A 17209-nucleotide genomic window follows, 5' to 3' on the forward strand; every position below is an offset into this window, starting at 1 on the left:
GAGAATCGCGTACCAACTGATGACGTGAAGCTAAAGCGTGTGCTAAACTGGACTTCATAGCTGAGCTGGATGAGCCAAGTTGAAGGACGAGGGGCAGCACCTTAGCTGGACGAGTATCTTGGAGAGGATATTAAAGTTTGGGGGAGTTTCTATATAATTAGGAGAAGAAAAATGAAATATGATTTATCTATGAAGATTTGCCTTTATCTCCAAGGATGAGTTTGACTTTGGTCTTTCACCTAGTGTGTATAAATAAGAGTAATGAAGCATTGTACGTGTTTAACAAGATATGAGAGAGAATTATTAGCAAAAGGTTTTTTGGTTTTTTTGAATAGAATATTAAATTTTATTCAAGAAAAAAATAAACTTTTTTACAATTTTTAACTAAAAATAGGTCTCGAAAGGAGTCAAATATCTGGACTTTTCAAGGTATCCGGATCCAAATCCGTTGGATAATCAATTTTACTATCCGGATCCGGATCCGAAAATATACGGTTTTGAACCGAATATTTATGGATATCCGGTCGGATATCCGATTTCGTTGATTTAAAAAAAATCTTCAATTTTTTAAAATTATAATGAGATAACATAAATAATTAAAATGTATCATCATACCAAAAGTTACAAATAGTAAAAATTAAAAAGCATTCAAATTGCATTCAAATAACACAAAGTTTAAAAATTTACATAGTAAAAAAGAAAATAGTAATAGAGAAGTTAATTTATCTTCATGTCCATGTGCTATTCATTTTCATGTTCTTCTCTCACAATCTGAAATAGAAAATTATCATGCAATATGAATTTCAATCATATGTAAAGGAGTTAAACCAAAAACAATTTTAAAATTAATTTTCAAAAATGAATAAATATTATCAAAAATAAATAAATAATTAACAAACGGATAACGGATAACGGATATCCGGTTTCAAAATTTTTATTATCCGGATCCGTATCCGAATAACCGAATACTTAATTTCACTATCCAGATCCGGATCCAAACTATACGGATATTCGGTTTTTACAGATTGGATAGGACCGGATACCGGATCGGAGACCGGATACCGGATCGGAGACCGGATACCGGATCGGAGACCGGATACCGGATAATAATTCCAAGCCAACAGAAAGGTGCTCTTTGGTGCCAATCAAAGAATTACATTTTGCTGGAAAAAAATTAAGGATCTTCTCGCAAACCAAACCAAGTTTGCAATCCATCGCCATATTTGTTCCTTGTTGTGCTGAGCCTGTTCCGCACAACCCGATCAATGTGTCTGAACATTACATCCCTTGGAGTGTGCCTTTCTCCATGACGTCTGTTGTTGCGTTCACACCATATGGAGTGTATGGCTGCATGAAACACATATCGGAGAATGAAAGAGGTGGTCGACTTGCCGAGTGGTTGAGACATACCTTCAACGAAATCAGCCCACTTCGTCGTAAAGCTAGTACCCATGAGTCTTCCAGCTAGAGCTTTCCAAAGAGTCCCAGAGTAGGTGCATTCAAAAAACAAGTGATCCCGAGTCTCCATCAGATCACCACAAAGAACACAAGCAGAGTTGACATTTGTATTCCATTTTGCCATTCTGTCTCCGGTCGTTAATCGGTTTTTTGTCACTAGCCATACAACAACAAAGGAATATTTGGGAGTTGCAGAGGAGAACCAAATGCTAAAATAGGGGTCCCATTTTGCATTTGGTATTCTCATGTTGTCCGAAGTGTTCTTTGAGCTGAATTTTTCCTTGTAGTTGTCCCTTTTTCCATGCCACAAAGGGGTATCTTCCTTGTCAAGAATGCGTCCGTTTCTCTTTGCACGTATTGCTTCTTCTACTTGTCTTAGCTGGGTATTGCAGTGTCTTCTGCGTCTTATGTTGTGCATGACTGAGCCTAGAGTAGCGTGGATATGGATCCCCAAACGATGCTTCATCTTGCTCCAAATGTCTCATATAGACAACCCATAGCACTCCATTGATCGAACCAAAAGGAAGTGCCATAACCGTTTCTCACTTCGACTCTGTATAAGTCCTTAGCTTGTTCTCTATACTTGAGAATATTTTTCCAGATCCATGATCCCATTGTCGTGGTTTCACTGACGCGCCAGAGAGAACCATGCCGAATCAAATACCGCTGAACCCAGTTTACCCATAAGGAGTCTTTTGCAGAGAGAATTCTCCATATGAGCTTCATGATGTAGACTTTATTGACCGATTTTAAGTCCTTAATCCCTAAGCCCCCTTCGTTTTTTGGAGAATAGACCTTCTTCCAAGAGACTTATGCTTTCTTCGCACTTAGATCTTTGCCAGACCAGAGACATGATGCACAGATTCTATCAATCTCCTTGATGTAGGATTTTGGTAAGCGAAAGGCCATCATCCAGAAGTTTGTTAGACTGAAGATTATAGAGTTCAGGAGTTGTAATCGGCCCCCAAAGGATAAAGGTTGAAATGTCCAGGATCCAATCTTGTTTTAATCTTCTCAAGCAATGGTAAGTAGTCAGCTTTGGTCATTCTCCGAGACAATAGAGGCAGCCCTAAGTACCGAACTGGTAAGTTCCCATAAGCAAAAGGAAATTTCCAAAGAATATCCTCACGATCATCCTCTATAATCCCTACCATATACAAAGTAGATTTCTCTATACTGATATATAAACCAGAATGTATTGCAAAGTCCTCAAGTACCTCAAGAGCTCCCTCTATGGATCTTTTGTTTCCTTCTACAAAGATCATTAAGTCATCTGCAAAACAAAGATGTGTCAGAGACATGTCTTTGCACATAGGATGATAGCCGATTTTGTTTTCCGCAGCTGCCTTATTAAGCTTTTGCGACAAGATGTTCATACAGACCACAAACAGATATGGAGATAAAGCACAGCCTTGTCTTAATCCCTGTGAACTTCCAAAATACCCAGCTAATTCACCATTGATTTGCACTAAAAAGGACGCAAATGATATACACAGCCGAATCCAATGGATATACTCATTTGGGAAACTCATTGCTTTCAAAGTGTTCAGCAAAAACTGCCACTGCACTGAATCAAAAGCTTTGGCTATATCAATCTTCATTGCACATCTAGCTGAGAGATTTTCTTTGTGGTAATCTTTGACTAATTCAGTGGCTAGAAGAACATTTTCCATAAGCAATCTATTTTTGACAAAGGCCGACTGATTTGGTAAGATGACCTTGGAAGAATGATCTTTAGCCTATTAGCCAGGATTTTGGAAATAATTTTGTAGAGGACATTACAGCAGGAGATGGGTCTGTAGTCTCTCATGGTTGTAGCTTCTTTCTTTTTTGGAATCATTGCCAAAATAGTTGAGTTCACTCCTTTGGGTATGAACCCCAGTTTAAAGAGATATTGGACTGCAATAGTTAAGTCTTGTCCAAGTATCGACCATGTTTCTTTGAAGAACTCTATAGTGTAACCATCAGGACCTGGTGTTTTTTTCTTTTGGCATTGAGAAGAGAACACGCCTGATCTCTTCCTCACTAACCACATGAGTAAGAAGCTCCTTATCAGCATCAGTGCATAGGTAATCTGTAATGTCCTGCAGTTCTTCAACGTATAATGTAAATCCCGTAGCGGATCAATTCCAACGAGAAAAGCATATTGGCTAGTGATTGTGATCAAGAAACCACCGGTTTCGCTTGGTGGGCCGGGAATGCCCGACTTATCAATTTATCTGGTAAACTATTGGGAGCTCATGTAGCCCATGCCGGATTAATCGTCTTCTGGGCCGGAGCAATGAACTTAGTCCAACTAGAAGATCCCTCTGGTTGTTCATTTAGAAAACCATTGAAATATCTAATCGCTTCCTCTTTTATGTCCTCTGCACTTGTTTTAATAGATCCGTCAGAACCTTGAATTTCTCCAATATTGTTCCTCAGTGCTCAGGCTTTGATTGCACTGAAAAACACTCGGATTTTTGGTTATCTTGTAATTAAGAAATCAAAAGCTTAGATGCTAAGAGGTTTGTCTATGAGGTTCTTGGATCGTGTATAAATCATTGAAAGTATGAGCATAGTTAGACAAGTCAAAGTATGTCTTGAGCTTGTCGTCATAGATGGTATTACAAGAAACCTGTAAGTGCATTTAAAAGATTGGCTAGTAATACATTATTTGTAGTAAAATCTCTATTGTATACTGTGTTCCAGTTATTGTTGGGATAGCTTTTACGCTTTCACTATTTTAACCCTTTTTCTGGGACTCTCCTGCCATCTCTTTTTAACCAACATTTATTCTCAATCCAAAATTATCTCTAAATCTTAGTATATGCGGATTCATTATTTTCTTTAATATCCGAAGTCACTTAAACCATTTTTTCTCTTTATCTTCCTATTCTTTTTGCTTTTCGATGAGTCAACAAATGTTATTTCTTGTTTGGTTACTAAATTTAGGTGTTGATTGGTTCACCCGCTATCACCCGCAAATGCTGCAAACGCTGCGTTTACGGGTGATGGCGGTTAATAGCGTTTTATCACAATCATAAAAATCGCTGCAAACCGCTCCGTATCGTTTTATACCGCTGAAATCCAAAAGCTGCTTCCCGCCAACGTTTGCGGTTGCGGGCGGTAGCGGTTGGATAAAAAAAATAAAAAAAATAAAATCATACTAGAAAAAAAAGATCATGTTAAAAACAATTATAAAACCCTAACCCTACTAATCTTCTTATATATATATAAACTCTAATCTCTCACTTTTTCTATCAAGTTTTAGTCTCTAATCATGGCTTTCATATCAGTTGAAGAAAATTAAGATATAAACATAAGTGTCATAATACTTTAGTTTAATTTATTTATATTAATTATTTTATTTCCACTTTTAAATTTAAAGTAAGAAATTATAAATATGTATCTTATTAATTATAAAATTAGTTTGTTATAATTCTTTTTTTTTGTTCTTCAGAAAATTACATGATCAAACGAGATGACATGTGCGTTAATTCAACGGATCATTGTGGAAAAACAAAATTAAGATAAATATCCTAGATTTTTGAGTGCACTCCAGAAAGAACGTATTTTGAAGAATACTAATGAGCAATTTGAAGTTGATTTGAGTTGGGATCGTGTAAAAAATTGATTAGATCAATTGAAGAAATTTTACATCATGCATTAGACAAATTCAGAAGATCCACGTATTGGAGCAACCCAATAATTGAAATAAAACATATTATTATAAAATTTCTTAATTTTTAAAATAATTATTTAGTATTGAGTTATAATTTATTAATTATTTTAAACTATTGATTTTGATATTAATCATAATAATATAGTTTTCTGTTTTTTTTATAATTATATATGATGTTTATTTTGGTAATTTTATATTTAACCGCTAAAACAATCGCTGGTTTGCCAGTCAAAATTGTCCCGCAAACAAATCCGCTTTAAAAAATTTAACCAGTCGTGCAAACCGCTGAATAACGCTCAAAACCGCAATCGTCCGCTTCCGCAAACTTTTGCACTCGCAACCGCAACCGCTGCGTTTAAACCAGTCAAACCCTTAGTGTCAGAGAGTCCTCCAAATACACTCTTCCATCGTGTTTTATAAATTTGGACATGTTTGTTGAAGAATTGAGTCCTAAGGGACAAAAAATCTCGGAAACAATAACCAATCATACCCTAATATGAATGTGTCATATTCATCTAATATACCACCAATTGACACTATTACGAACGGGATAATTAGAAATGAAACTTACCAAAAGATCTAGAAGAATTGTAAGAAATAGTAAGCGACATTTGTATGGTCAAAACTTAAAAAGAAAAAAAAAACAATTGGGAAAAGTTGCAGAAATTTCATTTAAATAAATGTTAGTTGGTAGAAAATGCAGTGTACGAGTGAGTCAATCTTCTAGAACACTTGCTAAATTATTAAACAAATTATGTCATCCCTTAATGAACAAAAAAAACGTATGAAAGCGACTTGCCACAGTGTTGGCGAAGAAGGCGACTTGTTCATGTTCGAACAAGAGTTGACTCAATCAACCAGTTTAAGTTGACATTTCCTTGGTCCCACAATACTGCCGCTATATCCTTTAGAATATTGTGAATCCAAACCGGTTTTCAAACAAGAATTAATAGATTTTGCTAAAGTCGACTTTTCAATTTTAACTTTAGTAGTGTCTTCGATTTTAAAGATTAATAAATTATTTCAGAGATTAACTAATTTTAGAATTTGATTTTGATGTTAGTTTTTTTGGCGTTTAAATTAATGGTAATCTTTTATGTAATAAGTTACTCAACCTTGAAATAAAACAAAACTAAAAAATAGCTATGTAACCTTATATTTTTTTTTTTGACAAAAAAAGCTATGTAACCTTATATGTTGCCAGGAAAAAATTGTCTATCAATTTCTGAAAACAATTTATGTTTCTATATCGTAATATAATTATATGTTCTTTTTTAATTAAAATATATTAGATTAAAAATCTCCAAATGAGCATCGAGAGATTACAAACGGTTGGTGGACTGAACAAAAGTCCGGCAAAGGTGAGGAAATATACTAGATTAAGAAACGGACATGAAAAATACAATGAAGAGAACTAATAATTATATGTTCATTTTCCCATACTCAGATTCTCTATACTTATATGTTCATTTTATATGTTTACATGCAAGAACTAATAAAAAAGATGTCGTAAATCATATGTTCTCTCATTTCGTGATGGTTATGCAACGTTTTTTTTTAAAACGATATATCAACAAAAGATCAGAAATGAATCTTTGTTAGTTAAAAAAATTTAACACCAGTTAACATTTTATCTTTCAAAAAAAAAAGAACAAAGAAAATTAACACCAATTAACATTTTATCTTTCAAAAAAAAACTCAACTCTTTTCTATTAAAAAAAAAAATCTCTTTTTTCTTTGTTCTCATGTCAAACTTAGATTTTTTTTCTTTGCTAACGGTTAATTTGTATATACTTCTCAAATGGGGGGATATCGGTTTAGAAAGACATCTGTGTCATACGGTGACGTGACATTACATAAAACACGTATTTAAACAGATATTTAAGAAGCACAATGGACATTATTTTGGAGAGGCTGAGTAATAGTGACCCCTTATACTCTTCCCACGTCCTTTGTGTGATAATAATAAGTTTATTATCGTAGATAAAGTGTAGCACCACTTGTGTATAAGTGAGGATTTAGGCCAAATAATCATATATGGTATAATCAATGAAATTGGTTAGTAAAACTTCTCTTTTAACTGATAGGATAGTGAAACCTAGAATTACAAAAGAATCTAGAGATACAATACAAATAGTAAATAATGACGTGAAAATATGTTCTTATTTATGGAAGAAGGCAACAGAGTTGACGAACCAAACTTTGAAACATAGAGATTTTTTTATATGTTAGACGCATCTAAGCAACTAATATAAGACAGTTGTAAAGAGGAAAATTATCCTCTATCAGTGTAACCCAGTTAATGACCATAAAGACAGATTTAACGGTGGAAGATTGTGTTGATGTAATTGTTAGTTTTGCGAAAGACTTGTTACCACAAAGATAATTTGTGCCTAGCATTCTTTTGAGAGATAATTTCGCGTATTCCTTCCGCCCGCATTATAGAAATTCTCAAATCTCCTTCTCATAATATTTAATTTGTTTTCAATTTATTTTAAAGCAAGAAAAAGAGAGAAAAGCGGTGAAATATTGGCAGGTCCTTACTAAAGTTTCATATTTACTAATCTAACTACGAAGATCCACACCCAATCTATCATATAGGATTGAATCCGAAGAAATCGGGTTTAGGGTCAAAATTGTGGTAAGTCTAAGAAAAAAAAATTCAAATTTCAAAATCGTCCTCTCGTCGTCGTCTTCGCCTAGTATTCTCTGGGACAACTACGAGTGATTTGCTGATGCCTGTCTTGAATCAACACCTCGCTAAATCAGGTTCGTTCGTCTTCGTCTTCTGATTTCTAATTTCTATCTAGATTACTTTGTAGATTTCAACTCGGTTTTGTGTAGAATCCAAAATTTGATTTATATGTTCTCTATTCGGTTGGCAATTACAAAACAAGAGTCATGGATTTAGGCAACGAAACAGTGTTTAGATATGCTAGACCAGAACTGTACTCAGATTCTGAATCGCTGCAGGAGAAAATGGTAGAAGGAGTTGCCGAATCAGAGACGGGTAATAATCAGATAGTGTTGTGGATGGGAACTGAGGCTGAGGCTGAGGAGGAGGAGAACCAGCCATTGCCACCCGTGAGAATGTTCTTCGAGCCCAGTCAGTATCATAATGCAATAAAGCTGGGAACAAGATGTTATATCCACAAAGCTGTTGCGAAATTGGAGTTCCTAGACCTTGAACCCCATGAGCTGTTATGGTTTACAGAACACCCACAGTTCAAGCACTTTTGGCATATGCATAGGGCCATGCATGAGGACACAACACACAAGATGATGGGAATGTGGTTGCTTCTTCTTCGGACAGCAAACACAAATAAGAAGAGGGAAGCTTGGTTTGTAGTGAATGGCGTACCAATTCGCTATCCCCTTAGAGACCATGCCATTTTGTGTGGATTAAACTGTCTCCCGTACCCAGAGGACTATGAGAGCATAGGAAGTTCTTCGTTTAAGAATAGATATTTCCAGGAAACCGTCCCCTCCCTTGCTGCTGTTGAGAAAAAGCTAGAGTCGATGCGAGGACTAGTTAACCCTGATCGGTTGAAGATGTGTGTCGTCTACGTCTTATCCTCTATAATTAGTGGGAAAACGAAAACCAGTAAGGGAGCACCATCTGTTGAACCCTTATTCCTGAGGATTGTGGATGATCTCGAGGCTTGTAAAAGGTTTCCTTGGGGTAGGTATTCATTTAATGTAAATATGAAGGTGATTGAGCACACAATGAGGCATTTCAATGGGGTCGTCGGAACAGATGCCTGGACATTTCCAAGCTTTGTTACTCCCTTGGAGGTATGTCACATTATAAAGAATTTGTAACTATGTAATACTATGAGCGTAAGTGTAATTTGTTGGGTTTATGTGTAGTTGCTAGCCTTTGAGGCCATCCCATGTCTGAAGAATAAATACAGAGAAGATGTTAGAGGAGCAGGGAGGGATTGTCCCCGGATGTGCAGGCAGAAGTTCCAACCATTCACCGTAAAAGGTTTCCCTTTGTCGGAACTCTATGAAACACTGGGTAACACTAGGGTCATCGAGAGTATATTGCAACCATCTGAGGATGAGGTAATTATGCTTGCTGGAGTCATGGAGAGGAATGAAGAGGAAGATATCGGTGATATCGTTCCTGAAAACTGGACGAGGCATTTAGTTGAGGAAAAGAAGCCGATATTCTGGAAAGAGATATGCAAGATCGATATTGATGCCCGAGATAATAAAGAGTGGTTAAACCATCCTGCAGCAGCTAAGAATAATTTGGGGACAGAGAAGGTGGCGCCTCTTGGATTTGTGGAACAGCTTCAGAGCTTGAAGAAGAGTATGGATGCTCAGTGTCTCCGAATCAGTGCCCGAATGGATGGCTTTGATACAAGACTCTGCTCTGAAGAACAATATGTAAAAGAGACAAGAAGAGAAAGGGAAGGACCAGGAGATGAGGGAGGAGAAGTTTTTTCGAAATGATGTAGAACATGAACATGATCAAGCTGGAGAGAAACTTGAAAGTCTGGTGAAAACTGAGAAAGCGAGGAAGCAGAAACAGCCGAAGAAGAAACAGCCGAAGCAGAAGCCGAAGAAGAAGCAGAAGGAGCCGGAGCAGAAGGAGCCGGAGCAGAAGGAAGCAGAGCAGAAGGAAGTGGAGCAGAAAGAGGCAGAGCAGAAGAAGGCGGAGCAGAAGAAGGCGGAGCAGAAGGAGGCGGAGCAGAAAGAGCCGGAGCAGAAAGAGCCGGAGATGAATGAGGCGAAGCTGAAAGAGGCGGAGCAGCTTGTAGACCGATCTCCATACCTGCTTAGAAGTAAAGAGGTATTGAAGTTTGAAGAATAATATCCATTGTTTTGGTAATACTTAATATTTCGTGGTACACTATGTTGTATTACTTGGTATGTGTATGTAGAACCAGACGGTGCTGACATTGTGAATGCAGAAGTGGGTTTAGGTAAACGGAAACAAGAGCAATCGAAGCTAGGGCCAAACACAAGGCAGAGACGTTAAGTCTCCTATGACATTTGATATATGTATTTGTATTTGGATTAAACTGAATTAGGGTGTGTACTTCTATTTCTATTATTGATTTTGGATTATTGAAAACCAAATATTGGGAAAACTTTGTATTATTGGTGAAACAACATATAAATGATATAACCTAGTATTATTAGGTGTAACCATCTTAGTATTATTTGGTGTAACCACTTGTATATGTGGAATACTAGACCTAAACAGTTCAAGTTAAAATTATTAGAATAATGTTTGTACACAACATAAGGGAGTACTAAACATTACGAAATGTGCACATACGGAATCCAGAACATAAGAAAGTACAAAAAACAAAAAAACATAAGACAGAAAACATCAGACACATTCACCAGTCTCCCATATCAAGAAAAACCCTAACTACCCGGTACACATATAGGAAGAACCTTCCGCATTCTCGAGTTAAGAAGCAGTAGTCGCAGATGTTCCCTAGTTTATACTCATCATTCCACCAATTCTCCCATCGGTTAACTGTACCGCACCGACAGTGGATAAGAGTATTGAGGCGCAGTAAAGAGCGACTGTGGCCTTCATTGAATAACTCTGGCAATCCCATTGGCCAACCAAGATATACTTCTTCAACGAGGTCGTGGGTGCACTTCCTTATTGTTTCCTGGCTTAGTTTTTGAGGTACTCATCATTCTCGGGATTTTCCATAACAAGTTTCACGAACATCCCGTAGACATATACTGCACACGTGTACCCTCTATCCGCCGCTTCCTTGATCTGTAGAATCCCTCCAAAATCTTTTCGACGAAAAAAGAGTTGCATACCTCGCATGAAAATAATGTCTGGATTTCATGCATCATAGAACTCTCTGATAACATCGATGATGAGATGGACATCTTGATCCTCTGGATGACCCATATTAAAGGGATCAACTTCAGCGTAGAAAGCAGGGCCTCTGGTGCAGTCATTGAACCTATGACAAATCGAGTGAATCCGTATAAGGTCACCAATTGTGTTAGCCGACTTCGCTAAAACCTTTTCCAGTAGTTCGTCTGGTAGGGCTAGTAGGTAGGAGTACTCTGCCATGGATTTATATATGAAAGTGGTCGATGCCGAGTTTTGTGAAAGTTCTAAAACCCTTAGAGAAAATGATGGATTTTGTAATATAAAAGGAAAATCTGAGAGGAACTCTAAGAGAGAGGAGGAAGGAAAAAGTGATGGATTTGGGAAAGTAATGAAGAAGTAGAATGGATTTCGGAACTTCTTTGCGAACTTAAATAATAGAAAATGGAGGAAATAAGAGGAAGTGAGTAGTCACATCGAATAAACACGACCGTATGAGAGAGAGAAGAATATCGGAATAACTGCTACTCTCGTTAATGCGTTATTGAAAATATACAGTAAAAACTCTATCCTCTAAATTAATAACATTGGGACTCTTATATTTTAGAGAAAGTTATTAATTTATAAAGAAGAAATTAATTGAACAAAACATAAATTTGGGACCAAAGAAATTTATTAATTAATCGAGATTATTAATTTATCAAATATTAATTTATAGAGTTTCAACTTATTGATTTTTACTCATATACTTCGATATTCAAACATTATGTCTGGATTACTAAAATGTTGGCAAGTTATATATCATCAAGTTATCGTCAAATTTTCTTATTAAAATTTTAAACCAACCATAAATAATTTCTCCAAAGATAAATTATCAAATTACCATAAATATCAAGGTTCTTAGGAAAAAAAAGGAGATTACATATATGAATTGTTCAAAATAAAAAAAGGCTTCATTTGAATTTCGATTACATTCCAGACCTCTTCCTCTTTATCTTCTTCATCTCTCCCTTCGAACAGAAACGTACAAAATCTCATTTATGTTTAAAAATCATATAGCCTAAATTTGTATTCAATTTATTACTTAATCATGAGTTATGTCTACAATTAAAATTTAAAAAACCAAACAACATCAACTGAATATTTTCCAGTCATATAGATTTCAACGTATTTTAGATTTGTTATAACCAAAAAAAATGACTAATTACTTACCCATTCGGATGTGTCCATGTTTCGAATTTCTCTTTCCACGAATCCGCAATGCATGCACTTCAATCCTATCTCCAGATCCAGAATCAATTCGTGTTCCGGTTTTGTACAACGTGTGTGGGAAGGTTTATCGACTGAGATGTGTTTGTCCTTCTCCTCAAGAAAAAAAATATATATAAATTTTCACTCATGATCAGGACATATTTTATAAACCATTAAACAGAGAGAATATATTACATTTGGAAGATTTTGCTTGAATTGTTCCCACAGCTCTGCTTGCTCTGCTTGTTCCCACACCAAATCTCATGTTTAAAGGTGGAGGGTTGATGATTAGCAGACCATTCTCATCATATTTTTTTCCATCTGATTTCTCCATTTTGTTTATGTATTGTTAGAAACGATTATACTACTTGAAGAATTCTAGAAGTACAATATCTCAAGTGTCTTTTTATAGTGTGGGCAATAGTATTCAGTTTTTACGAATTTCAAGTTTTGTGGGGAAGACTACTAATATTTTTAGTGTATAGAAAATGTTCCCTGGATGATATTTGTCTACTCAGCATTTACTCACATGAGAGGATTTATTTATTGTATAGACGCGTTGCCTGGACGAAAAACGAGTGAATAAATAAATATATAATAATAACTGTCTAAAAGATAATCACGCCGCGTGTTTAATCGTTGCATTAGTGTTGGTAGTTGTACCAGTCTTACGGCTGTTAATGAGAAAGCATTAACAGCCGTAAGACTGGTACAACTACCAACACTGTATTTGATTTTTATCAATACATTAAGTAAATAAATATTTTCGGGTTTATTAGGGGAGAGAAAGATGTGACTTTTAACTGCTCTGCACGATAAGCCTGAACGGTTTTGAAGGATATTTATTATATGAGTCGCACCCTAGGGTTTTCTTTTCTCTTTCCATAAATATAACTCGCTCACTCTCTCTCACTCGAATCTATCTTCTAAATCCTCTTCTCTCTATTTAGTGCTATCGTTGCTCTCTTTATCACTTCAAAATGGCCCCTAAGGCGTGGATCATGACTCATCTGAGGGAGTTGGTGTGGTTTCCAGCGAGTGGGTTTAGTGAAGGGCCGGTGGCGGAAGACATTTACGAATGGCAAGCAATGCTGTTGGGCCCCTCTAGTAGTCCATACGAAGGGGGCATCTTCTTCATCTCCATCCGTTTCCCACCGGATTACCCCTTCAAGCCACCAATGGTGTCATGGAAGACGCCGATTCTGACCCCAACATCGACAAACCCGCGTCTTCCATCCGTTACTCGTCACCGCTACCTGGAAGGTTGGAACGACGGTGAAGGAACTCCTCCAAGCGCTCCATGACATGCTGCTTCACCCTAAGGTCGAGGAAGAGGACAACTACCTCGCAGACGTCGCACGCATGTGCGTCTTGGAACCGGAGCGGTTCAAGAAAGAGGCCCGCCTGATGACCAAGACACACGCCATGAATTAATTCATGGTGTTTTTCACAATAAAATAATGAATTTTATGTTTTACTATTTTCCGTTGTAAAATATTTTATTATATAAAAATTATGACTGTAATATATTTATTTACAAAAAAAATTATTAGTAAAATTCCTTGTGTTATTCTATCCACTATATTATCTCAGTCGATACATAAGGAATCCCTAATAAGGAATCCCTAATAAGGAAACCCTAATACTCGGTATCAATTGGTGTAACCACATGTATTTCCGAAAATTGAAATATGTAATACTCAGTATCATTTGGTGTAACCACATGTTTATCGGATAATTGAAAATTTGTAATACTCGGTATCATTTGGTGTAACCACATGTATTTCTGAAAATCGAAAATATGTAATACTCGGTATCGTTTGGTGTAACCACATGTTTATCGGATAATCGAAAATATGTAATACTCGTTATCGTTTGGTCTAACCACATATTTATCGGATAATCGAAAATATGTAATACTCGGTATCATTTGGTGTAACCACATGTAATCCCAAAAATTGAAAATATGTAATACTCAGTACTATTTGGTGTAACCACATGTTTTTTCGGAAAATTGAGTAAGTCTTGAGCACAACCATGAATCGTAACTACTTGAACAAGTAGATAGTTAAAGAAATCGAGGCCACAACAAGAACAGATAGAACAACCATGTCCTTCACTTCCTTAAATATCTTAGTTCGTCGCTTCTGTTCCAATTCCCTATCCATTTCCTTCAAAACCAAGTCACAAACCATCTCATAAAGGAGAGCATGAGACCTCCTTACCTCAACCATTTCCTCCTTCAGGTTGTTTACCGATTCCTGTAGCTGGGAAATCTCCGTCGAGTGAATCCGGTTCATGGTTCTAGTCCAACCACTCCGGCCTTGCATCTCGGTCAAATCATGCCGAACATTTGCAATCTCTTCTAGCATCGCCTCATCACACCACTTGAAGAGATGACATCTGAGATTCTACAAGACACAAACCGTATAAATATTTTTGGTACGAAATTAAAAGCAATCAACAGCTGAACTTACGTATTCCTTATTGCAAGCGAAGAATATTCTTCCCAGATCCAAAATGGTGTGGGAAGTTTTGATTATTGGTTTACAATGACAATAAAGAATCGCGGGATTCGAGAATCTTCGTACGATTCGGGTGGAGGGCTCCCGCTTGAAATCTCCGAGTCGGACGACGAGCCGAGACTTGGCATTCTTGCAAGAAATTATTATTTTGCAAAAAAACTGAGTGTTTTGTGTTTTGGTTGTGATTTGTGCGTAAACCCGGGGGGGGGGGGAAAACAAATTTGAGTTTCGTGGATAAACCCGAGAAATAATAAATAATTGTAGTGGGGTCTATTTGTTCCACCAATAACACACGTGTTAAAGTGAAAACACATGTCGTTTATTGTAAATGGGAATTTAAAATGTAGTTGTGCCTTGTTTTCCAGTTATACACATTGTCCACATAGTGCTACTTTTGGTGGATATACCGTATTCGCAGTAATACTAAAATATCAAGAATATATTCCGGTAATACGTTTCATAATTGGTTATAAAACCAAATTATCAACTTGTTCATCAAACAAAATTGGAGGAGAAGTATGATACATATTCTTTCCATCATTGATGGCCTAAACTTGACAATGTGACTATAGAAGGAGAATGACACTTAAGTGTCGGGTGTGGTGAGATTCGTATTATTTCTTTATTATTTTTAGTAGTTTAAAACACTGTTTACTAGTCCCTGATAAGTGTTAGCGTCAAAACGACCATATTTTAAAATACTGATTATTATCGTGGTCGTATTTTGCCATCTCCAAATTATGAAATCGGTTTAAATTGATCTATTGGTGGTTAAGGGTTGGTTAATTTCTTCAAAACGACGTCACCTGGAAACGGGTCTCTTTTAATCTTATTTCCTATTATTATAATAATATTCTACCTGACACATGATCACAGTTTACTACAAGAAAAACATCATTTTACAACGGCCGAAATGGTCGTTATTTTGTCGTAATAGGGCCATTATGACGGACTACCGACGATTTCGAAATCGTCGTAAAGTCATCGTCGTAATAGACAAATCGTCGTAAAATCGTCGTATAATATACAACGGTTTTGTTTCGTCGTAACGTCGAGGGAAACAAAATCGTCGTAAATGCGTCGTACAGTTTACGACGAGTTTACATCGAATTGCGTCGACTTGGTCTTCGCCTGGACCGTCGTTAAGTGGTCGTTAATTGTCGACGTAAGATCGTCGTAAAATGTACGACACATAAATCGTCGTAAATCAATCGTAAAGTATTTCTTCATGCGTCGTAAAATCGTCGTATCTCTCGGACGTATAATCGTCGTATTTATCATCGTACATTGTAGTCGTAAATTCGTCGTAATATTTACGACGAATGTACGACGGTTTTAATAAATCTATTACGACGATTATACGACGTTTAATATAATTGAAATTTTTTTAAAAAAAATTCGAATTAAAATTTAAATAAAACAAATAATTTACAATTTAAAATTTATGAAAATTTGAAATTAAAATTAATTGTAATTTACAAAAAAAACTCTACAGATCTAAATCTAAATCTAAATCGATCCCGTCGATCTCGTCACCGGCCTCCTCCCCATCGTCCTGGACGTGTTCCTTGCCGGGTCTTCGGTTTGATGCTTCCGTCGGCGCCTGATCTCCGGCTCTAGGAGGCTCAACCCCGAGAGATCGGAACATCTCCTCGTCCGTCTGCACCGGCGGTTGCGTCCTAGTGGATGACCCGACGGCAGACGATCCGACAACCCCATCAGCCCGCAGCTTGTCCAACTGCGCCATGAGTACCGGGTTGTCGGCTCCCAAGATCTCGAGGAGACCGTAGAGCTGGTCGATCCTCGTCTCGTACCGGGTCCGCATCTGATCGATCTCCTAGCGGATAACCGGATCCGGGACCCGGACGTGTCCAGTCGCCGTAGCTCTCGGGGAATCACGGATGGACCCCATCCCTAATACCTGCCCCTTTTTCTTTGGGGCAACCTACAAATATTTAAAAACATTATGGTTAGAAATATAATTTAAAACTAAAGTTACATTAATTAAATTTAGTAATTAAAATTACCTCTTCGAAGATCTGGTCCATCTCCGCCACCGTCAGCGCCGGGGTCGATTGGACCGAGCTACCTCCGGGAGACGTTTGACGCGCCTGCTGAGTCAGCTGCGTCTGTCGCTCCTCGATCGCCGCACAGGCGGCGTTGTAGATCTCCTCCGCCCGAGGATCCGTGAATTCGCCGTTACGCTTTTTATGCGTCTCGGCGAAAACCTTCGTCATCGGAGGAAGTTCTCCTCTGTTATCTTCGACCTACAAAATCAAAATGAAAAAATTAATTAGTATCAAGAAATAAGAGTTAATTATTTGAAAACAAAAAAAATTAATAATTTTAATTTACTTACCATCATAAGCCGTCTTCCGGCAAAAGGAATCTGGCCGGAAATGTGCGGGACGTTCTTCCGATTTCCCGCATCGTCAGTAGCGTTCCTGAAAAATATTTTGATTAGAATCTATTATAAGAAAAAAATAATGT

At 37.0% G+C, this 17209-nt stretch overlaps 3 protein-coding genes across 3 annotated transcripts; 2 read left to right on the forward strand and 1 right to left on the reverse strand.

Moving 5' to 3' along the window:
- Positions 1-1174: 1174 nt before the first annotated feature.
- On the reverse strand, positions 1175-1924 carry LOC112083462. Its single transcript, XM_024151490.1, has one exon. The coding sequence runs from the start codon at positions 1922-1924 to the stop codon at positions 1175-1177; it is 750 nt and encodes a 249-aa protein (XP_024007258.1).
- A 6099-nt stretch (positions 1925-8023) lies between these two features.
- LOC112083464 (uncharacterized protein At3g43530-like) lies at positions 8024-10112 on the forward strand. Its single transcript, XM_024151491.1, has 4 exons — positions 8024-8917; positions 8993-9440; positions 9589-9915; positions 10015-10112. The coding sequence occupies exons 1-4, from the start codon at positions 8024-8026 to the stop codon at positions 10110-10112; spliced, it is 1767 nt and encodes a 588-aa protein (XP_024007259.1).
- A 3062-nt stretch (positions 10113-13174) lies between these two features.
- LOC18012563 (ubiquitin-conjugating enzyme E2 11) lies at positions 13175-13498 on the forward strand. Its single transcript, XM_006395902.2, has one exon. The coding sequence runs from the start codon at positions 13175-13177 to the stop codon at positions 13496-13498; it is 324 nt and encodes a 107-aa protein (XP_006395964.2).
- Positions 13499-17209: the final 3711 nt, after the last annotated feature.

This window comes from Eutrema salsugineum, unplaced genomic scaffold (assembly GCF_000478725.1).
Source record: "Eutrema salsugineum unplaced genomic scaffold, Eutsalg1_0 scaffold_6, whole genome shotgun sequence".
NCBI classification, from domain to species: Eukaryota; Viridiplantae; Streptophyta; class Magnoliopsida; order Brassicales; family Brassicaceae; genus Eutrema; species Eutrema salsugineum.

Coding starts and splice junctions, on each gene's coding strand:
- LOC112083462 (XM_024151490.1), bottom strand. CDS start 1,924: ATGAAGCATCGTTTGGGGATCCATATCCACGCTACTCTAGGCTCAGTC.
- LOC112083464 (XM_024151491.1), top strand. CDS start 8,024: ATGGATTTAGGCAACGAAACAGTGTTTAGATATGCTAGACCAGAACTG. Junction 9,441..9,588: donor GCTTCAGAGCTTGAAGAAGA/GTATGGATGCTC, acceptor GAAATGATGTAG/AACATGAACATGATCAAGCT. Junction 9,916..10,014: donor ATCTCCATACCTGCTTAGAA/GTAAAGAGGTAT, acceptor ATGTGTATGTAG/AACCAGACGGTGCTGACATT.
- LOC18012563 (XM_006395902.2), top strand. CDS start 13,175: ATGGCCCCTAAGGCGTGGATCATGACTCATCTGAGGGAGTTGGTGTGG.